General features: G+C 40.7%; 1 protein-coding gene across 1 annotated transcript in view; it reads left to right on the top strand.

Moving 5' to 3' along the window:
- Nucleotides 1-24,768, top strand: part of HBS1L (HBS1 like translational GTPase) — a 214,779-nt gene that overhangs the window by 179,265 nt on the left and 10,746 nt on the right. Inside the window, exons 14-17 of the mRNA XM_073627318.1 lie at nucleotides 11,504-11,594; nucleotides 18,908-19,016; nucleotides 23,174-23,274; nucleotides 24,485-24,629. Coding sequence (XP_073483419.1) covers nucleotides 11,504-11,594; nucleotides 18,908-19,016; nucleotides 23,174-23,274; nucleotides 24,485-24,629 — 446 coding nt within the window. The remainder of the gene's footprint in view (nucleotides 1-11,503; nucleotides 11,595-18,907; nucleotides 19,017-23,173; nucleotides 23,275-24,484; nucleotides 24,630-24,768) is intronic.

Below are 24,768 nucleotides of genomic sequence, written 5' to 3'. Positions count from 1 at the left end.
CTTATGTTGTGCAATAAATGGAGACATGCTTTTATTAACATGTGCGCTGCGGCCACTTTCATCTTTTCTTCAGTTTAAAGTCACAGCCACGGATCCCATTATCATCTGGGTATAAAGTGCATTTTTTTTTTCATAAATCAGGTGGTAATAACAAGTTACATGCATTTTGCTTTTTTTTCAATTTCATAAAATAGTACTACTTTTTTAAAAGGCCACACTGCCACACTCCTCCCTGCCCCCTGTTCTGCTGGGACCTATGTGCACACCTGTTTGGGACTACAACTGTATTTGCAGCCATTCAGAACATTGCACATGCAGGCAGTGTGAGAGGGACACAGCTTCTGTCAATCATCGCTGTGGGAGAGAAGAAGAAATGTGTCTTTTGCTCTCTGGCCCTCTCATGCCGCAAACCTTTCCAGGCTCCTCTCTCTATGCTTGAACAGCTTTGTTGGGGTCCATAGGTGACATTAAGGGTCTAGATCTTAAATAGGACATTACAAAATTGATATGTTATCACCCAGGGGGCTGTAAAGAAAGAAAAAAATACTTTTTTTTTTAAAAATGTCACTATGTAAATATGAGGGTTGCAGTTACCTACAGAAAAAAAGAAGATTGTGCCACACATTGGGTACCACCACCACACATACACACCCCAGAGTGAGAACAGTAATTCCAGGGCCATAGTTCGCGGTTAGCCGTAAACTGCTAATTTGTTAGTGCTCTTAAAGTGATACTAAAGTCTTGCTTTTGTTGGTCTAAAAATAACAAGCAATGGCGCTTTGCTGCTCTTCTCAGCCAAACCCGGACAACCGAGTCTCTTGTGCAACATCGCTGGATCGAGATGGGGCTCAGGTAAGTATTAGTGGAGCTGCTGCACACAGAAGTTTATGCATTAAGTTAAAAAAAAAAACCTTCTGCCTTTAGAACCACTTTTTAAAGCTGTGACCTTTTTTACAATTTTGGGTACCGAAGTTTGTCACCATTTTACAGGCATGCACAATTTTACAGCTTAACATTTTGGGTATCTGTTTACTCAACGTAACCACATCTTTTTTATTTTGCAAAAAATTAAGTATTGTGTTTGAGTGCACTAAAATAAACGTTTTATTTTTAACTCGTTATTTTCAATTGCAACCAAAGAGGAAAAAACAAAAATTCCAGTTACAAGTATAGATGACCAATAATAACACATTCCAGGGGATGCCTTTGAATCACTAGCACTCCCAACTATGCAAAATATAACACAAAGAGAAGCATAAAAGAAAGAACAATCTTCGTTATCACTAAAACAATTAACTCCATTTTTTGTAAGACAAAGCAGACAACATTGGAAAAAGTTTGGCCTATTAGAAAAAGATACAGCAGCCTGGCACTTATAGATAATGGTGTACTCCATTAGGAGAAAAGATGGCTCCTTTTAATGTATTATTTACTATGCATTTGAAGACCAGTTGTGCTGATATTGCACAACATAAAAAAATTGCAGCTGCCATCATTTTATTCTCCAGGGTCCCTGCTTTCAGAAAATGTTTTTTTTGGGATATTAACTAATCTTCAGGTCTAAAATGTATATTTTAACATGTACCCAAAAAATGCATAAACAAATTAAGTTTAACAAGTAAAAAAACTAAGTTACAAGGCAAAGTACTGAGCCTCCTTCTATCGGACAATAAATCTCTTAGGTCAATGAGGTCTTCTGAATGGAAAATCTTACAGCTTTCTTAAAGTAGAAAGAAAATACATTTCCAGTGCAAATGGTTGTATTTGAGCAATGTCACATTCAAAAAGGAATGCCATTCATTTATTCCATGGAAATATAACACTCTTTAATGGCCCCCTACGTACTCTATTTAAGGTGGAACTTCATTCTAGAAGGACACTTTCACTTTAACACACTTATTTGGGGGGGTGGGGGGAGGGTGTTAACTAGTGTTATCAGCTACCTGCTCCCACTTCTGCTCTGGCTGCCTAGGTGTTTAGAGCGGAAGTTCTCCCTTCCTGCCCACAACCTTCTGGGACATGTCAGTGCACCATGTGCATGTCGATTTTATTAGGTAAATGATTTACCAGTTGCCAATCCACAATGATCAGGACTTCTTACCTAAGAAATTCCAATTGCATTTTGAAATTGTGAGTGATGATTTGTACAGAGTGACCAAAAAAAAAAGTTACAGGGTGACCTGCTTTGTTGTTGCTAGTGGCAGCTTGCATCATATATGCCATTTTTGTTTCTGCCTTTATTACAACTTTAGTAATGAAGCTTGTTTGTAAATGGCTTATGCATCCAAACTTGAAATCTTTGAGCTTCTCTTTAATAGTTCTATAATATTTACATCCAGTCCTTAAGACATCTTAGCAGCAAGCCTGCATTCAAGTGTATTGTGCCAATGTGTGCAGAATTGTGCAATTTTGTGCACATTCACAAAGGACATGGAAAATGTGTGCATCTGATTTATTGGTAAGCTACTTTGCCAAGTGTGTAGGGCAGTCCATTGAAATGAATGGCCTGCCTTATGAATGGAGCACACACATACTATTTTCAGTAGCCCCATCACACTAATAAAATCAATCCCTGACATAACAGATTATCCTTTTTCATATAAACTGCAGAGCAGCATGTTACAGCACTTAATTGTGACTGATCACACATTGAGTGCCACAAAATGTTCTCCAGATCCATTCCGGATGCGTTTCTGCATGCACATTTTTAACGTGTTAATGATGCATTTCCGGATGCATTTCCGGATGCATTCCAGATGCTTTTTTTTTTTTTGTTTTTTTTGGTTTTTTTTCACTGTGCTGGAGTCTGGTGCGTTTTTTTATGCTTTTTTACTAGTACAGTTATGTGCAGAAAAAAGGAGCATGTTGCACTTTTTTTTTTTACTGGAACGCACTGCACTGGTGTGAACTATGCCAGTGGAACCCATATAACCTACTTCCCATGTGTTTTTGATGCAGAATCAAAGCACTGCACTGCATGTGGTGTAAACAAGCTCTTATTAAAATGTGGGGTTAATAGCTGTTACGTGCTGCACCGTAGGGTACATCTTACACCATGTGTTTGTTGTACGCTAGCATTCTGTCCTTTTGTACATTCACACAGCACCCTCTGCTGAGAGCAGATAAAATAGCAGACAGTTCCTGTACAATGTACAATGTAAAATCCACAATCCATTATGAGCTGATAATGTACATCTAGGTTTACACACAGGTTCCAAGAGCTTGCAGCACAACCCACGGACTAAAGATCTTGTAACTATGCTGGGCTGAGATTTTGAATGTCCTATTCTAAAATGTTCTATTGTTTTTCAAAATATGTTGCATTCAAAATGTATTATAGACGAACTAAGCTTTATCTAGCTGAGCAACCATTCACCACTTTGACACACTTTGCAGCATGCCAAATGAGCCAGCATGGTAAACATGACTCATCATTGAAAGGGAATATTACAATGAAGCATTTTAAAAATAACTTTTCAGTAATTCTGTACTAGTGTTAACTTGTGTGGGAAACTTTCTGTTTTCAGCTTTCCTGCTGAAATAAGGCCAAAACAGGTTGAATTCTGGTTAGTTTGCTTGTTATGGATTCGTGTAATTAAAATAAAGAGGAACTTCCCCAACAGATATTTTTTCTATTATACCCTTCTTGCCTTATGCTTTAGGTAGAGCTTAAATAGCATATTCACCCTACCAGCAAATCCAGCATTGTCCTGCTGTGATCTGCTGATCGCAACTGGATTGTGCTCCACAGTTTTCCTTTCTGACATCTTTGGGAGTGAAATGTCTTTTCTGGGTCCTTGCAGCCAGTCCCCTGATGATGTGCACTGCACATGCTCAGTATGGGATAGTTGGCCCTGAAGCCTACCGTGGTGCTGCTTGGTTTCCTAGGAGGCTGTGGATGGCTGGGACTATGTCATTCTCACCCAGGCAAGAATTAACAGAAGTCCCAGTTGGCTACACAAAAAGGTAGCTACAAAAAAAAAATTGCATTTGTGGGAAAGGTGTTTATTGTAGGTTAGATTGAAAAACTGGGTTGAAGTTCCACTTTACTCTGGTCAGTTTTGTTGTCAGACATGCAGGGACAATTCAAGCACCGTTAGGCACCTGCAAAAGGAGAAAAGTAATTTGATAATTTTAATGGTCCCAGCAAAATACACTGCTGCTTGTAGATGGTGAAATTATGTCTGCGTGTCTGATTGTAATGTAAGTAACTATTGTAGTATATTGTATGTGTAAATGTATACAGTGGATAAAAGTTTTTCTAGGTAAATTATATTTCTAAAGGTGCTATTGACATGACATTTTCACTACATGTCGGTAAAAGCCCATGTAATCCATACATGCAAAGAAACCAAAACAAATAAGTTCAGAAATTGTTATGTGTAATAAAATGGAATGACACAGGGAAAAAGGATTGAACGCATGAAGAAAGGGAGGTGCAAAAAAGTATGGAAAGCCAAGACACCAGCTGAAAGCTATCAGTAATTAGAAAGCAATCCTGCCCCTTGTCAGTGCAAATTAATATCAGCTGGTTCAGTCTCAGCTGATGGCCTATAAAAAGGTGTCTCATTACCAAGGTGTCACACAAGAAACATCTTATGATGGGTAAAAGCAAATAGCTCTCTCAAGACCTTTGCAACCTTATTGTTGCAAAACATACTGAGAACATTTCTGAATGTTCCATTGAGCACTGTTGGGGCCATACAAGAAAAACAGGAAGGCAGCATCCATCTAGTTTTGGGATACCATATATACCTTTCACCACCATTTTATCTGACATCTGTTAGAAGACCTATTAGCGCTGGAAGTGACTGTGTTTTTGTATCTCTACTGTTGGGGCCATAATCCAGAAGTGGAAAGAAAATTTCACCATAAACCGGCCACGACTAGGTGCTCCTCACAAGATTTCTGACAGAGGATGTCAGAAATAAAAGAATTATCAGAAGATTGTCCAAGAGCCAAGGACCACTTGTGAAGAGCTTCAGAAAGACCTGGAATTAGGAGGTACAATTGTTTCAAAGAAAACAATAAGTAATGCACTCAACCACAATGGCCTGTATGCACGCTCACCACACAAGACTCCATTGCTGAAGAAAAAGCATGTTGAAGCTCATTTATAGTTTGCTGCACAACATTTACTCCCATTTACTGAAATACTGGGAGAATATAGTCTGCTCAGATGAGACCAAAATTGAACTCCTTGGGTGCCATAATACACACCATGTTTGGAGGTCAAATGGCACTGCGCATCACCCCAAAAATACCACACCAACAGTGAAGTTTGGAGGTGGGAACATCATTGTGTGGGGCTGTTTTTCAGCAAATGGTACTGGCAAGCTTTATATCATTGAAGGAAGGATGAATGGAAAAATGTACCAAGACATTCTTGATAAAAAAAATCTGCTGCCATCCACCAGGATAATGAAGATGAAATGAGGGTGGACATTTCAGCAAGACAATGATCCCAAATACAAAGTCAAGGAAACTCTCAATTGGTTTCAAAGAAAGAAAATACAGTGCATCCGGAAAGTATTCACATCGCTTCACTTTTTCCACATTTTGTTATGTTACAGCCTTATTCCAAAATGGATTACATTTATTTTTTCCTCTAAAGTCTACAAACAATACCTCATAATGGCAATGCAAAAGAAGTTTGTTTGAAATCTTTGCAACTTTATTAAAAATAGAACCAAAAAAAATCACATGTGCAGAAGTATTCACAGCCTTTGCCATGACACTCAAAATTGAGCTCAAGTGCATCCTGTTTCCATTGATCATCCTTGATGTTTCTACAACTTGATTAAAGTCCACCTGTGGTAAATTCAGTTGATTGGACCTGATTTGGAAAGGCAAACACCTATCTATATAAGGTCCCACAATTACCAGTGCATGTCAGCGCACAAACCAAGCCATGAAGTCCAAGGAATTGTCTGTAGACCTCCGACAAGATTATATCGAGGCTCAGATCTGGGGAAGGGTACAGAAAAATGTCTGCAGCATTGAAGTTCCCAATGACCCTGCAGCATCCCTAAATGGAAGAAGTTTGAAACCACCAGGATTCTTCCAAGAGCGGGCCGCCCGACCAAACTGAGCGATCGGGGGTGAAGGGCCTTAGTCAGGGAGGTGACCAAGAACCCGATGGTCACTCTAACAGAGCTTCAGCATTTCTCTGAGAAGAGATGAGAACGTTCCAGATAGGGTTGCACCGATACCACTTTTTTAAGACAAGTACCGATACTTTTTTCAAGTACTCGCCTATACCGATTACCGATACTTTTTTAATGTCATGTGAAAGTTTTCAAAGCACAGTTTTGTAAATAAGTAATTTTTCTATTTCACTTCTACTACTACTTCTACTTCATTGATGCGCTGATAAGGCTGCACTGATGACAAGGTGCTAATCTGCTGCACTGATAGGTGGCACTGATGAGGCAGCACTGAAGAACACTGATGGGGTGGCACTGATGAGGCACTAATATGCAGCACTGAGAGGTAGCACTGATGAGCACTAATAGTTGACAATGATGGGCACTGATAGGCAGCACTGATTTGGCTGTGTGTAACAACCAACACGTCTTACTGCGGGGCGAGTGCTGGATGTACCAAGATGGCTGTCGTAGTGTTCTGACGCCTCCAATGCGCTGCTGACTGCCTAGGTCTTCTCCGCCCACTGACTTCCGGGAATCAGCTCGTGACGCTTCCAACACTCCTCCGATTCCCTTGCGCAATGTCTCTTCATGTGGCGGTGCTGGAGCCTGAAGGTATCGGATTAAGCATCGGATTAAGCATCGGAGTATTTGCGCGAGTACAAGTACTTGTGCAAATGCTCGGTATCGGCACTGATACTAGTATCGTTGCAACCTTCCAGAAGAAAAAACATCTCTGCAGCACTCCTCTAATCAGACCTGTTTGGTAGAGTGGCCAGACGGAAGCCACTCTTCAATAAAAGGCACATTACAGCACGTCTGAAGTTTGCGAAAAGGCACCTGAAGGACTGTGAGACCATGAGAAACAGAATTCTCTGGCCTGGCCAATACCATCCCTACAGTGAAGCATGGTGGTCGCAGCATCATGCTGTGGGGATGTTTTTCAGTGGCAGGAACTGGAAGACTAGTCAGGATCAAGGAAAAGATAAATGCAGCAATGTACAGAGACATTCTTGATGAAAACCTGCTTCAGAGCACTCTGGACCTCAGACTGGGGCAAGGGTTCAACTTCCAACAGGACAACCACCCTATGCACACAGCCAAGATAACAAAGGAGTGGCTATGGGACAACTCTGTGAATGTCCTTGAGTGGCCCAGCCAAAACCCAGACTTGAACATCTCTGCAGAGATCTGAAAATGGCTGTGCAACGACGCTCCCCATCCAACCTGATGGAGCTTCAGAAGTCCTGCACAGAAGAATGGGAGAAACGGCCCAAAAATAGATGTGCCAAACTTGTAGCATCATACTCAAAAGGACTTGAGGCTGTAATTGGTGCCAAATGTGCTTCAACAAAGTTTTGAGCAAAGGCTGTGACTACTTCTGTACATTTAATTTTTAATAAATTTGCAAAAATTTCAAACAAACATTTTTCACGTTGTCATTCTGGGGTATTGTTTGTAAAATATTGAATTTAATCCATTTTGGGATAAGGCTGTAATGTAACAAAATGTGGAAAAAGTGAAGCGCCGTGTATACTTTTCAGATCTACTATAAAGCTGCTAGAATGGCCCAGCCAGTCACCTGACTTGAAGCCAAAGAAAATCTATGGAAAGAACTAAAGATCAGAGTCCATAGAAGAGACCCACAGAGCCTTCAAGATTTGAAGACTGTGTGGAAGAATGGGCCAAAATCACACCTGAGCAATGCATGCGACTAGTTTCTCCAGGTGTCTTGAAGCTGCCATTAACAACAAAGGAGTTTGCACAAAGTATTAAATACATTTCAGTTAGCGTGTTCAATACTTTTTCCCTGTGTCATTCCATTCTATTACACATAACACTTGATTTCTGAACTTATTTGTTTTAGTTTCTTTGCATGTATGGATTGCAAATATATATATATATATATATATATATATATATATATATATATATATATATATATATATATACATACATACATACAGTATCTCACAAAAGTGAGTACACCCCTCCATGGGCGTCCGCACCATAGGGCAAGGGGGGTCAATTGCCCCCCCCCCCCCCCGGAATCGTAAGAGTGTTGAAGTCCTTCAGAGTGAAGGCACTTGACTTGCCCCCTGTGTTGCAATGGCCTCCGCGGCAGCCGTGGTCTTTTTTTTCAAAGCCTGCTGCTGGCCTGGGGGCTGGGGCTACTCTCTCAGTCTTTTCCGACTACACATGCATCCACCCCTCCCTCCTCACCCCCGGCCCGAGCATCAGATTGGCTCTGGCGCTCGGGCCTCTGCTTAACATCACCGTGACACTGACCCGGCTGTTCCGTGATTGGCTGCTGCCTCAGCCTGCCTCTGCCTGTGTAAATATGTTGTGCCTATGCGGCCCTGGCTCCTCCCTCAGGTCACAGGTGCGTGGTGTGCAGTGGCCGAGACGACAGAGAATACACTGCCAGTGCCTGTCCTGGGGCTATCGCTGAAGAACCACAGGTAACAGCAGTGCCTGCACAACGACACCACTGTGTACATCTTTTTGTATTGCAATACAACTGGTACTGTTGTGGCCATTTTTTGATCTTGATGGAAACAGCTTATACAGACTGTATTATACAGTCTGTATAGCTGTTTTCATCAAGATCAAAATATGGCCAGAACACAATGGTGGCCCGTGCATTAAGGGCGCACAGGAGCGCCGCCCCTTCTCTCCTGCCACCCCTCTATCACCTATAGATAGATTCATGCATTGCATGAATCTATCTGTGGCCGCCACTGCCACCCCCTACTCAGGCGCCTGGCCCCTTTTCGGGCACAGGACGCCTGAATTACAGCAGCGGGGGTGTTTTTTAAGCACCTGATTAGAGCCATAGGCTCTAATAGGCATCAAAAATGGTGACCTACAAGCGCCATGCTGGGCGCTCGTAGGTCACTCACCTGTGTTAGAAAAGCGAATGACTATTCACTTTCCTAACACTAAACCGCCTCTCCGCCAATCATGATGGGCACACTGGCAGTGTTTGATGGGCACACTGGCAGTGTTTGATGGGCACACTGGCAGTGTTTGATGGGCACAATGGCAGCATTTGGCACAGTGGCTGCATTTGATGATTTTTTTTCAACATTTTTTGCGCCCCCCCCCCAAAAGCTTTGAGCACCAGCCGCCACTGCCATAACAGATGTATTGCAATATGAAAAGATGTACATTCTCTAGGCTTGAAAGATATATGTGTTGTATAAGAGATTATTCAGCTCTACATTGTATTGGAAGTTGCTCAGGCCAGGCGTACCAGTCCATATAAATATAGCCTAGAGAATGTACATCTTTTTATGTTGCAAATTTGCAATGTATAGCAATACTGTACATGATGATCTGTTATGACCATATTTTGATCATGATGAAAACATGATGATTGGTTGTTGGAAGTCAGCAGAGCTTCTGCTCATTTACTAAGCTCTGGAGCAACTGCACTTGCAGAGTGGAACTGCACTTTGCAAAGTGCACAGTCTATTTGCCTTTAGTAAATCAACCCCACTGTGTGTGTGTGTGTGTGTGTATGTATATGTACTGTGTGTGTGTGTGTGTGTGTGTGTGTGTATATATGTATATATATATATATATATATATATATATATGCATATTTCTGGCAGAATAGAATAAACAGGACCTATAATTACTGCTGTAAAACGTAAATAAAGGTGCATGTTTCAGGGGTATCGTGTTCTTCTTGCTTCACTAGCTGTACCATCACTTAATGTACAGTGAATCCGGAAAGTATTCTCAGCAATTCACTTTTTCCACATTCTGTTATGTTACAGCCTTATTCCAAGATGGATTAAATTCGTTATTTTCCTCAGATTTTACCAACCGTACCCCATAATGACAACGTGAAAGAAGTTTGTTTGAAATCTTTGCAAATTTATTAAGAATAAAAAATGAAAAAAATCACATGTACATAAGTATTCACAGCCTTTGCCATGACACTCAGAATTGAGCTCAGGTGAATCCTGTTGTCATTATGGGGTATTGTTTTTAGAATTTTTGAGAAAAATAATGAATTTAATCCATTTTGGAATAAGGCTGTAACATAACAAAATGTGGACAAAGTGAAGCGCTGTAAATACATTTGAAATGCACTGTAAAATAAGGTTAGAGGACAGGTATCCTGAGCTTTTACTGGCTGCATTCTAATAAAAGCTTAAAACACATGTCCGATAAGAATAATATCTTATCTAAAAATTTAAAAAATGGCAATTGCAGCTCCTATTTTGGCAGTGGCACATTTTAGGTCTTAAAAGGAAAGTGCGGGATATGAAAATAAACATTCATATCCAGATAGGTGGATGCAGCTTTGAAACGATGCTTCATCTGTCCCCCGCCGCCTCTGCACAGTGAACTTGAGTGATCGAAGACCACAGATTGCTCAGTCTTTGGTCTTCAGTGAGCAGAGAGGCGATGACTGTCAGTCTCCAGCACTGGGCTGTGGAGGGGGGTGGGAGCTGCTGGTTCAGGCTCTCAGCGGCACGCTTGGAGGCTAAACAAGCTGCCAGTCAGGCATCTGGGTGGATCCCGACATTAAAGCCGGGATCTCTCCAGAGCCTGGACCATGAGTGACATTAGCCGTCAGCGGACTTTAGGCTTTAATACGGGTTGATCAACAGGAGAAGTTGGGCCAAATTAACTTTGGCCCTATTTCTCCATTAATAGTTTATTGTTAAAGGTCATGTCCAATGCAGTGTAAGCCCACTGTACCAAAACCTTTTATAAAGACAAAGTAACATGCCTATTAGTTAAAGGGACCTATAGCTGAGCCCCTGACCTTTGTCAATGCATAACAAGGAGCTATGAGCTTAATTAAACAAAATTAATCCATCCGGTGCAATCATTTATGTTCGCTTGATTTCATGCTTTGTGACATGCATGTCCATGTAGGAACAGGCGTTGATAGCGCATCTATTATTGTTTGCTTTTCCGCTTTCCTAGAAATTGCCTATAATGCATTTATCTTTGGGTTAATTTGCCAAATAAACCTGTTCATTATTAGTGTTTGAAATGAAACCGTTGGCACCTTGCAGTAGGCAATGACTCATTGATGTGCATTTATGCCTGCGTGTTGGCATGACAGGTCAAATATTTTGTGAATGTAAAGCTTTTTCTTTTTACCAATGTTTTTTTTTTTTTTTCCTTTAATCCCTGTCTTTTAAATGTTTAAATGCTACACTTTGCTTTAACAATTTGTGTTCCAGGAAATGCGTTACTAACTTTGTTTTTTTTTTATTTGGCATATAACTGAAATAAGATGACTCATGGAAATATAAAAGCGCCTTTACCTTGGAGGAAAGATTATGTTTAGCATCCATTAGTGAGGTTCTGATCTTACTCATTTCCAGGAATCACATTACATGATGAAGCAGTCGATTGGGCCGCGGCGGGAGATCAAGTTAGTCTCACTTTGACCGGCGTGGATATCATCAAAATCAAGTAAGCTAATGTCTGAGTCATCCTCAGTTTCAGGAGATGGTGAAACGGGTGTAGCCTCTGCCAGCCATGTGGTTTTATTTTTGGACCGATTTGACTGTTACTCGAAATTTGTCAATTAATGAAACTTTGACTGAAACTGAACCTCCAGCGAACAGGAACACAGGGTGTTCTGCCTTTTTTAGCACAATACAATAGGTGCTCAGTCATCAGAAATTGCTGTGAGCATTTTGCAGCCTTGTCAGTACTGTGCAACATTTTCACTACTACATCTTGTGTCTTGCTTGAGTGGGTTATACATTTGCATAGGTGTTCTAAGACTTTAAAAAAGCTATAAGATCTAACTATCCATTTGTTCTTCCCACCAAGAGGAAATTGGCATGTAGATTGTAGCTCCAAGCTGGCCAAACATCAACTGTTTCATCTGATAGTGGGGATTTCAGCATTGGTAAGATAATTATATAGCATTTGTACCAGGAATCATAGCAGATACACTTTGATGAAAAAATAGATGTTGGATTAATTGGTTGCTTTAAAAAGATTAAACTGATTCTTTGTTCCACACTATGAATGGTGTCACATGACAGGAACAACCTGGAACCACATTCTCAGCCTGTGGGCACTTATAATTCATCATAGGGAATGTGCATAACAGGCAAACAATGAACCTTCTAATGGTTCACTCTTTTAATTGAAAAAAGCAACCACAATGTAAGTGCTGGCTTTAGGCTGGCAAGCATGGCATCATTTATTTCTGGTTTCAACATACCAAGGAGCCTAAAAGGCTACCATGAAGGTGCCATAACCATGCATTTTATCAAAAAGCTGGTTTTGGCATGTTACATGGGTGTAGCATGTTACTTTGGAGCAGTTCCCCAATGTCTCGTCCCCCCCCCCCCACATTGGGCAGGAGTTCCTCTCCCTATACCCACTGCCACACTTAAAAAACAGCACGGCTGTGTGAGGCTCCACCCAGACAGCTGCATCATTCATTTTCGGAGCTCTGTGAATAAATAAACTACATGTCCCTTCCACTGTGGCAGACAGCCTGTAGTTATCAGTCAACAACGAGAGCGCTGATGAGAACCCTTGTAGTTCATCAGCTGTTCCTGCACTTTGGTAGCTTTCTGCCCGGATGGAGGTACTGATAGACAGCTGTACTTGAGAGTCTGCAAGAGCCTGGCATTGCAACCTGGCAATGCTTTGCAGGCTGCAGTGTAAGAAAATTATAAATGCACATTTTTTAAATCTGCATTTATTAATTTTTTTCTCAAAAGGTGTGAACTTAGACTTTAAAGAAATAAAATGTATAGCTTACCCACAGCTAAATTCTGGCACTTCAGCACTCCATTGTCTGTAATAAATTATATAACCAGAAGATTTTTGGTGCACAGCAGTCTGCCACAACTAGTTTTTATATTGGGAAGTAGTAATATATCACAGGACAAAAAAGTTGAGGAAAAGCTAACATTTATGGTCAGTTCACATGTATATCACACATTTTCAAAGGCTCAGTGGGACACAAAATGCCCTGTCCTACTCATTTATAATCGAGCAAACATGTCTTATGTGCAGATCTCTCTCTTGTTATTTGATTGGTGACTAGAAAATAAAAGTAAAAACAATACAGATTTCAAGGGTTGTCTCACATTTGGGTTGGCCAGGGCAGTGACTCCACCCATTATAACTGATCATTCTATTAAATGATATGTGAAGCATTGTCGGCAGAATTAAGCTAGCCGTCACATCATTTTAATTAGAAAGCTCTAAAAGATCGCATTTCACCAAAACATCCCTCCCTCCTAATTTCTCCTAAAATGTCTTTTCCTGATAGTACAGTATAGGAAACAGGTTTCTTTAATTCATTACGACTCTTAAATTGGACTGTGGGCAAAAAAGGCTGCAGTGACATTCCCCTACTGTATATAACTCTCTCTCCACTCCCAGCTAAATTTGTGTTTTTTTTTTGCTAGTGTCCTTAGGTCACAACAAAAAAAATCAAAGGTAATAGTGCGCCAACGAAAGCAAAGGAAGAGCTGCCAACACAACAATCAGACAAATTGTGGTATAGATATGGTGTGAATAAGTGTTGCGCTAAAAAACAAAAAAATGTGAATGTACGTTAGTGAGCAAAGTCAGACAGAATATCCTCTGAAAGACGGTATGCACAATAAAGTGTCTTGATGAAACTTAATCATAAGTGGAAGTGACAGCAATGTATACCCTATAGTAATTAGATAGAAATACACAAGTGAGACGTATATAAGCTATTAGCTGACACTGGCAGGAAAAAAGGTGAAAAGAGTGAATAGGATATGGAGAAATCCTATAGCTACTACACATCCCAATGATGGGAAGGAGTAGTAAAATAAAATAGAAGTCAGGCAGAAAAATTGATATCAAATTTCTAAGACATCATTAAACTATATTGCCCCCAAATGTGTTGTCAAAACAGATGGTGAGAAAGTGGAACTAAAAATATTAAAATTGTGGGCTGGGAACATATAGATTGGTGTTAGAACATCAAACGTAAACTCATAAGTTGCTAATATGACCAAAAGTCCAGAAATAAATGGATGTACATCTGGAAAGAAGGCTGAAGAGATCAACAACAAGGGAAAATGGTAATAGGAGTCCCTTAAATCTGGGAATGGCATCCACAGGATGGGGTTTCCAGCTTGTATGTGAAAGGGATAGGTAAAGGTACCCTTACCAGCAGTGGTGGACTCCCAGCCAGCGGCTTGGGAGTCAGACAGGCTTGTAATGGAGCAGGGGAAACAGCTCTTTGTCCCCAATGATCGAAGTTGATAGGAGAACTAAGGCACTCACCGACCGACACTCTCTGGTCTCACTGACTCTCGGCTTCAATGGTGCAGGTGAAGGGCTGCTCACCACAGATTGAACTCCATGAAGTAGGTAAAAATCCTCAAGGGAAAAGAGATCAAAAAGGGAGGCTCCCCATAGTATAAATCAGCTTATCCAAAAGCTTTTATTTAAAATAAAATGGTAAAAATACACTCTGGCTCATAAGTAAAAGTCAGGTATAAAACGGTTTAAAAAGCGCTTAGATCAAATGGTGGCAAGATAGGCATAGCAAACCCAACGCGTTTCATCTGATAGGACATCAACAGGGGTATAAGGGGGTATACCGGTCCAGAATTCAGATTGAGCAGAATTAAGTTCGGCCCTCCACAACAGTCCCAGTTTCACATGTGGCCCCTGTGATCCCTAACTTTTCTACGCTGTCTGCAGTTACACTATAACTCTCTTGAGAAATCTTTTTCAGCCTCTGGGAAGGCAATGAGTAGAGCAGGGGCCATACATGATTCATTTCTTTTTTCAACAAGTTGGTTGAATGAAAAAAAAAAAAAAAAAGAAATGAGCCGACTTCCCCCATCTACACATTCAGTGTGGATGGGGAAATCTTTCCCGCTGAACAATTGTATACTGTTGGCGGGGATGACTCCATACAATGATCAGTGTTGCTGGCTACAGCCAGCAGAACCATTCAAGAAATACTGGACAGACTTGTACACAAGCCAATCGAGAGATCGACTTGTCTACAACCAGCTAGCCCAAACATGGATCGAAATTTGGCCTGGCCCCTACTGAACCAGGCAAACTTCCATTCATGTATTGCCGGTGCCTTGCCAAGAAAGTTCCCCCGGCGGATAAGGACCCCCCTGTACTGCGCATGCGCAGTACGAACGACTACCGAGCCGCCGAAGGACTCTGAAGTTGAACAGCTGATCGTCAGCTCTACACGGCGCCTGCGCACTGAGTCCAGGTTCAAGCCCCACCATCCAAGTGGACATAGAGTTTGAATAAAACTATGCCGAGCGAAGCGAGGCCGTGCCCGAAGCGTGGCGAGTGAAGCAAGGCCGTGCCCAAAGCGTGGCGAGCGAAGCGAGTCAGTGAGGGGTCCTGTTACAGGCGCCGTGTACAGCTGACTCTCAGCTGTTCAGCTTCGGCTATTTTCGGCGGCTCGTACTGCGCAAGCGCTGCGCCTGCGCAGTACAGGGGAGTCCTTATGCGCCGGGGGGAACTTTCTCGGCAGAACACCAGCTTTGTAAAGGTCTTGTGAAACAGGAAGTTGGGAGGTAGACACATGTCCAATTGATGCTTTGAATAAGGCAGGCCATAAACCATCAACTTTGATTGTACTTTCTTTGTACAGTCTCCTTTAGATATACCAAAATTATGTAAAATATGGACGACCCTAAACAATCAATTAAATCTGTATCCAATCTGTTAGGCCCTTACACTACATGATTGATGGTAGATCTAAAGGAGATTGTATAGTCAGCTTTTGTACAACATGCCTACAAAACTGCTACCATGCAGAGATTTTCCTTTGATAATGTTGTTTTATCGCTACACTTTAACCACATCTTAATATATGTATATAGCTACAGTCATTATCTGTTTGTTAAAGTGATTGTGCAGCTGTTTAGCCGCTCCGATCCCTTTTTTAAGAAAGACCATCACTAGATCTAAAGAATGGTACTTGGAGGATGATCCAGATACCATTCTTTAGATCTGGTGATGGACTTTCTTAAAAAAAGGGATCGGAGCGGCTAAACGGCTGCACAATCACTTTTACGAACAGCATAAGGCATCATGACACCCCCCCAGCTCCTGTGCACCACTGTTTTCAGGCTCTCCCATCCCAAAGAGGAGTGCAAGGCCACTGTCTACGGTTGTGCCGGTTGACCATGGAGACGTCTCTCTGGTGTATGAAACTGCAATATTTCAGGTTTTTTTACCGGCTAGAAAAGCAGATGATCAGACCCCCATATCTCTCAGATCTCTCCATAAAGAGGACCTGTCATCACAGCCCATACTATCCAAAGGGATACGTTTATTTTTTTAAGGCACGCCCCGCTCACATTCATATGTGAACACATATGTAGGTCCTGCACATATAAGTAAATAGTGATCACACAACACATGTGCGGTATCACCATGAGCGTCAGAGTGATATCAAGAATTCTAGCACCAGATAAGACCTTCTGTGTAACTTTAAGCTGATAGTCAGCCTGTAAAGGCTTTTAAAATGTTACCTATGGATAGTTTAATGTACCGTAGTTTATAGCCATTCCATGGGCAAGCACAATTTTAACCCATGACATGTTGGGTATCCACAGTATTTACTCAATGCTACACCATCTTTTATATTTCTCCAATAAATGCAATATTGTATAGTATTTGTGTGCGCTAAAATTCAATAAAGTGTATTTTTCCTAAACAATTTGCATTTAAAAAATGGCTGTGCAAATATGTAATGTGAAAAAAAAAATGCAAAAACCAACAATTTATTCTCCGTGGCCTCTGCTTCAAAAAAAAAAAAAAAAATATGTGTGACAATTGTAAGTAATTTTTTTGTGAAACAAATGCTGATGCATACAGTGCCTTGCAAAAGTATTCACCCCCTTGGCTTTTTACCCATTTTGTTACATTACAGCCTTTAGTTATTTTTAATCTTTTAATCTGAATTATATGTGATAGATCAGAACACGATAGTCTACTTTGGTGAACTAAAATTAGAAAAATATATTCATAAAACTATTTTTTAGAAATAAAAAACTGATAATTTGCATGTGCGTTTGTATTCACCCCCTTTGTTATGAAGCCCATAAAAAGCTCTGGTGCAACCAATTACCTTCAGAAGTCACATAATTAGTGAAATGATGTCCAGCTGTGTGCAATCTAAGTGTCACGTGATCTGTCATTACATATACACACCTTTTTGAAAGGCCCCAGAGGCTGCAACACCTAAGCAAGAGGCACCACTAATCAAACACTGCCATGAAGACCAAGGAACTCTCCAAACAAGTAAGGGACAATGTTGTTGAGAAGTACAAAAAAAAAAAAAAAAATATCCAAATCTTTAATGATCCCTAGGAGCACCATCAAATCTATCATAACCAAATGGAAAGAACATGGCACAACAGCAAACCTGCCCAGAGACGGCCGCACACCAAAAACTCATGGACCGGGCAAGGAGGGCATTAATCAAAGAGGCAGCACAAAGACCTAAGGTAACCCTGGATGAGCTGCAGAGTTCCACAGCAGAGACTGGAGTATCTGTACATAGGATGACAATAAGCCGGACGCTCCATAGAGTTGGGCTTTATGCAGAGTGGCCAGAAGAAAGCCATTACTTTCAGCAAAAACAAAATGGCACGTTTTGAGTTTGTGAAAAGGCATGTGGGAGACTCCCAAAATGTATGGAGGAAGGTGCTCTGGTCTGATGAGACTAAAATTAAACTTTTTGGCCATCAAAGAAAACGCTATGTCTGGCGCAAACCCAACACCTCACATCACCCAAAACACCATCTCCACAGTGAAACATGGTGGTGGCAGCATCATGCTGTGGGGATGTTTTTCAGCAGTCGGGACTGGGAAACTGCTCAGAGTTGAGGGAAAGATGGATGGTGATAAATACAGGGATATTCTTGAGCAATACCTGTACCATTATGTGTGTGATTTGAGGCTAGGACGGAGGTTCACCTTCCAGCAGGACAATGAACCCAAACACACTGCTAAAGCAACACTTGAGTGGTTTAAGGGGAAACATGTAAATGTGTTGGAATGGCCTAGTCAAAGCCCAGACCTAAATTCAAAGGAAAATCTGTGGTCAGACTTAATGATTACTGTTCACAAGTGCACACCATCCAACTTGAAGGAGCTGAAGCAGTTTTGCAAGGAGGAATGGGCAAAAATCCCAGTGGTAAGATGTGGCAAGCTCATAAAGACTTATCCAAAGCAACTTGGAGCTGTGATAGCCGCAAAAGGAGGCTCTACAAAGTATTGACTTTAGGAGGGTGAATAGTTATGCACATTGACTTTTTCTGTTATTTTGTCCTATTTGTTGTTTGCTTTACAATAAAAAAAAAAAATCTTCAAAGTTGTGGGCATGTTATGTAAATTAAATTATGCAAATCCTCAAACAATCCATGTTAATTCCAGGTTGTGATGCAACAAAACACGAAAAATACCAAGGGGTGAATACTTTTGCAAGGCACTGTACATGCAAGCAATGTCAGAATTGGACAGAAGTGGTTAATGTCCTATAACAGACGTAGATCTTTGTTCCTGCTTTGACATTACTTATAACTGCACAAAATACTATAACAATACAATCCACCTAAAAGCTTCCATTACGCAAAAAATAGGTAAACAGAATCTCATAATGTTTTGTGTATGTGTCTAGAAAAGATGCACCTCTCCATCCTCCTTTATCGGCAACGTATGACATCAGATATTAATAAGTTATCTGCCAATACTAAATAATTTTCTTTATTTGTCTATAGTGTAGGATGCGTGTTTTGCAGTCAAAATGAACCTATTAAAGCCTGTACCCGTTTCCGAGCCAGAGTTCTCATCTTTAACTTTGATGTCCCTATAACCCAAGGTTTCCCTGTAAGTATGCTTTTCTCTTGCTCAATTTGCTGTTAGAACAAATGAAAGTACTGAAGTGCGTATCATACTTAGTTCCCGTATGAAAAAAGATGTTGATAGGAAAATTGCTGCATTTGCTGTTCGCAGCACAAATCTGCCAACTAGTTTGACTTTTTTCAGATGCAGCACTGGTGTCCTGAGGTTGATTACTCAAGTGTGCAGAATTTGTATGAGTGTGTCCTCCAACATATCTTTAGGAGAAACACCAGACTTAACCAAAAATAGCTATAGCTGAATGTTTAAGTTTGAATGTAACAAACTGTGAAAATTGTATAATTGCAATAAAAATTCACCTGATTAAAAAAAATTGCTGTATACTGTATATAATAAATAGCTATGACTATAAAACCCAGTAACCATAATAATTCGTTATGAGTCATGGCTGTTGTCTGAGTAACTTGAAGGAAAGGGGGCATGTGAATTCCAGTATTGCAGAAATTGGAGGGTGCGTGTGGTTTTTTGTTTTGCAAATGGTGCTTCAGCATATGCTTGCTCTATGCTCAGACAGCACCATCCAGTGGCAAAAGTGGACATTGGAGTTTCTAGGAAAGCAAGGGATGCTGGGTTTCTTCTATTTTTGTAGAACTAAACTGCCTGCCCTAGTGTTTTGAATTTTGAACTTTTCTCATCTCAGGCAATGTTAGCGCCATGTGTAACCCAAAAACAGTGCTTTCACATGCAGAGGGTTGTTTTTAGTGCTTCAATTGACTTCAAGCCAAATTGGCTCTGCAGTATATGTTAAGCATAACTCATAAAATACTCCTTTTGGAGGCTGATGTGCTCGTTTCTATGTGCTTTCTAAAGTATTGCATACATATTGTCAGCACTTTGTAAATTAGCAAAATACACTCAGTAGCCACTTTGTTGTGTACCTATCCTGTACAGAGTAGGATCTGCTTTTGCATTTTGAATGGCCTGACTATATCACAATATGAAATCAACAAGGTACTTACAATGGCTCTTCCAAGGTAGCATTTCCATTGCATAAAATATGCAAATTAAAGGATGCATTTGATTTGTATGGTTATATTAAAGTGGAACTTCTCCCTAAAGGGGAAGTTCTGCTTTATGACCTCCTCTCCCTAGCACATTTGGCACATTAAATGTTTTTTTTTAGAGCAGGTGCCTAATTATGATTGGTACCCGCTTCCACTTCCACTCGGATCACCTAAGCAATCAAAGCAGAAATTCGGCCCCCCTCACTTTCCCTGCAGCCTTCTGGGACACATCATAGGTCCCAGAAGGCTGAAGGGCCATTCACAATGCACAGTGCCGTTCGCACATGTGCAGTGTGAAGCAGGCTTTGAAGCCACAAGTAGGCTCAGCTAGCTTCCCACAGTACACCTGCTGACACCGGAAACCTGAAGGCCGGCGAAGAATCGGCCCGGGTGGGGACAGCCCCGGATCCCTGGACAGGCAAGTGTCCTTTTTATTAAAAGTCAGCAGCTACAGGATTTGTAGTTGCTGATTTTTAAATTTTTCTTTCTAGGGTGAAGATCCTCTTTAAGATCTTATCAGAGTGCCCAGCGACGGAAATGGGATAGTGAGATCAGCCCTAAAGTCAGAAAAGATCTTGTGAATACAGCAGATTGGAGATTCACACATTTTAATACATATCACCACTTCTTCTGCACCACAATTGACCTTTTATTTTTTTTTTTTGACTTGTGTCTGTGTTTGTTTTACACCATAAATTTGCAGGTGTGAAGTACACATAAACTGGAATGCCAGCCTTAACAATTTTATGTCAGAATATAGCGAGGAGAAATTTGATTTTTTTTTTTGCTGTCTGTCTTTCCAGGTGGGGTAGTTCAATAATAATCTGTGAGAGGATCTGGCCAAAGACAAAAAAGTTTAGACTAGACTCTAGTGCATTACTGTAGAGCAAGCTTCCAGCACACAGGGACAGTATGACTTTCCGTTGGTAATTACCAGGTTTTATTCATCCATGTGTTATTAAACCTCTATCATTGGCTGTACAAATACACTGATCCCCCATAATATTATGGCCACTGACAGGTAAAGTGAATAACATTGATTTTCTCATTACAAAAGCATCTGAAAGTTGGTGGAATTTATTAGGCAGAAAGTAAACATATTGTCCCTGAAGTTGATGCTTTGAAAGCAGAAACCATGATCTAGCGTGAGGAATTGAGCGATTATGACAAGAGCCAAATTGTAGTGGGTAGACAACTGGGTCAGAGCAACTACAGAACTGTGGCTCTTGTGGCATGGTCCTCGTCTGCAGTGGTCAGCACCTACTAAAAGTGGTCCAAGGAAGGAAAACTGGCGACAGCGTCTTGTGCGGCCAAGGCTGTCATTGATGAACATGGGTAGTAAAGGCTGGAATGTGTAGCCAGATCCATTAGAAGAGCTACTGTAACTCAAATTGCTGAAAAAGTTAATGCAGGTTCCAATAGAAGGGTGACAGAAAACACAGTGCATCTCAGTTTGCTGCATATAGGGCTGCATAGTCACAAACCAGTCAAGGTGCCCGTGCTGACCCATTTCTACAGCCAAAAGAGCTTTACAATGGGCATGTGAGCATCAGTACTGGACCACGGAGCAATGGAAAAAGGTGGCCTGGTCTGATGAATCACGTTTTCTTTTACATGTTGATGTGTGCATCACCTACCTGGGGAAGACATCGATGGCTTAAGGGATCTGATACTGATGACCTTGTGCCAGATACCACAACATACCTTCAGTGGTCTGGTTTGGTGTATAAGCCAAAAAAACACCAAAGGAAAAATGCACCTACAAAGGCTATCGATTTCAATACAAAATTGTATTTATTGGATACATGTAAGAAGCAAGTGCTCACACAGCACAAGCAGACACTGCATAACAGACTGGACAAAACGGGAAGGAGGACAAGCACATTGAGTGATGCACGTTTTTTTTTTTTTTTTTTTGAATCAGGGGGAAAGCATAGTATGCTGATTATTTTTGATTGCAACTCTGTTGTCATATATGTCAATCTGTTGTTTTCATTTCCAACAATCCACATGTACACACTACTGGGAAATCTATACACATGCAGATGGTTTGTTATAAATTTTTCATTAGCACCATCTCCCCGTGAAGGTCAATCAGCTACTGAGTTTTTTATCTGACGTCAGTGCCTAGTAGGCTGGAGCCACAAGGGAGTTAATGGTGGTGGATCTGAGAAATATATCAAGGGGATCACCAGTCAGCATGATATGACATGGAATGTTGATACATCTCATTTGCAACTCTGTATTCGTACATGTCAATCTGTTGTCTTTCATGTCCAACAAATCCACGTGTGCACACTACTGGGAAGTCCATACACATGCAGATAGTTGGTTATAGATCTCTCATTAGCACCATCTCCCTGTGACGGTCAATCAGCTACTGAGTTTTATCTGACATCAGTGTTCAGCAGGCTGGACCAAACGGGAGTCAATGGAAGCGTGTATGAGAATTATATTTATGGGATTACCAATCAGCATGGTAAGACAGATCTCTATACTATGAGAGGACACCAACCCATGTAGGTACACTTTGGATGATAACATTACTATCGTTCATTGCGATGCATGCTCATCAACCCAATCACCAAGTCTATAGCCCTTCCAATACCGCCATTGGTATATGCCGCTGCAGCCCCTTGTAGTCTGTTTGCAGCTCCCATTTGTCAGTGGTTCACATTGACATTGGTTTGAGTGGGTTGGACATGGGTTCACTTGCTGATGGTCGAACCAGGTGAATAAGCAGTCAGACTTACTTTCATTACAGACATTTAGACATTCAGTCTACAGATCACTTCACACAGATAACTGATACAACCGGACTTTTTACTATCAGAAGGGGGAGTACATTCACTGGAGTGGGAGATAGAGGGGTGGCAGCGATTATGGGGGCCAGGATTTGGGGAGATCAGAGTGGGGGGCCAGGGGGGAGGGGTATGTGTGGGGAAGGGGTTTCCCATCTGTGCCATGGTTGCTTTTTACATGTATGTCCAATAAATACAATTTTGTATTGAAATCGATTGCCTTTGTAGGTGTGTTTTTTCCTTTATTCCTAGTATAGAACAGATGTTTTTTTTCTTCCTTTTTATTGTGTTATGCTTTGTTTATATTTCTTAATTTCAGGTAATCATCCACTATCAAACTGTAAGTGAGCCTGCCACTATCAGGAAGCTGGTCAGTGTCCTACACAAGAGCACAGGGGAGGTTGTAAAGAAAAAGCCAAAGTGAGAACAGTTTTGTTTCATGTTTTTTGTAGTGATCTATGATGCAATTAACAATGCATATAAATATTGTAATTCACTGTCAGAAACCACCAGCACTTTTGTATGTCCCACATCAACACATTTATCTTTCTATCGAAGTATAAAATTTGGACATAAGCAATCTTTATTCAAGTCATATTAAGGGAGCTTGAGCTAACTTCCAATATTTTCTAATGCATCTTAAGCATAGATAGAAAGATAAGAGTGTTTTTTTTTTTAAATAAGTGACTGTAATATTCAGCTGATTGCCAAAAGATTTAAGAAGAACAGTCACATGGATGAAAATTAATGTCCTCGTTTTCAAGTTTCAAGTACTGAACCTTTATAGTCTACAGTGGACTGTTATAATTAATGCCAGTAGGTAAGCAACAAGATAGTAAGAGACACTGTTCAGCTTTTATGTCCTCTACTCAAGGCAGAAATGCCAGCTGAGACCATAACAGAATTAGGAACTTTCATATTATACAGGTTAATTAGTTGTTTTATAAACAGGACCAGAGGTATAGTAAATGCATTGGACCCTTGTCCCGGTTCATATGTGTAGAGCTGTTATGCTGTTTTTAAACTCTCTATCATCTATAGACATTGGTGTACTGTGCCTCTACATTTCCAGTCAACCATAAGTGCTCAGAACCTAGGAGGAAACCTACCAAGGCATATATAGCTGTTGTAACAAATGGATATGTCTTTTCTGTCGCTCCTGTTTTGACACTTATGACATGGAGTAGTTAACCTGGCTAATGATGTGGCATGATAGTGACACAGGCGAACTGTTGCATATTGGGAAAAGTGAACCTACCCTGTCTGCATACAGTCATATCGTCCCATCATTGTTGTTTGAAGTAATGCCTTTTCATCACTTTTATGTAGCTAGCAGCAGAAACCGTCCCCTGCTGAGAGGGAATGACTTCTTTTATGCCACTTGTTAGAAGGCAAATACATTCAAGCATAGGGGCTTCAGACAACACATGTAGACATGTTGCAGAACAGGCTTGGAAATCATGCAGCTGGCTAGTCAGTGCTACCGTTCTGCATCCCAGAAAATCTTACACTGCATGAAAGTCTTTTTTTGTTTTTTGTTTTCTTGTTTAAAAGGATCAATGGGCAATATAGTACATTTTACAATGTAGGTTACTCCTCTGACAGTACTAAATTATGTTTTTTTCCCCAGATGTCTAACAAAAGGAATGAATGCTGTAATAGAGCTACAAACACAGAGACCTGTTGCTTTAGAATTATACAAAGACTTTAAAGAACTTGGGAGGTTCATGTTACGTTACAGTGGGTCATCCATAGCTGCTGGAGTTGTCACTGAGGTAACCCCTTTGGGGTTTTTTTTTTTTTTTTCAAGTTGCTGGCTTTTATTCTTTACAGTCAATCTTACTGTCAATCTAAATCCAAGCATTTAAATCTCATATAAATTGTAATATGTTAATGTAATTTCAAGTTCTTACC

The sequence above is a fragment of the Aquarana catesbeiana genome, linkage group LG04 (genome assembly GCF_042186555.1).
Source record: "Aquarana catesbeiana isolate 2022-GZ linkage group LG04, ASM4218655v1, whole genome shotgun sequence".
Lineage (NCBI taxonomy): Eukaryota > Metazoa > Chordata > Amphibia > Anura > Ranidae > Aquarana > Aquarana catesbeiana.
This window is presented reverse-complemented; position numbering and strand designations above follow the sequence as displayed.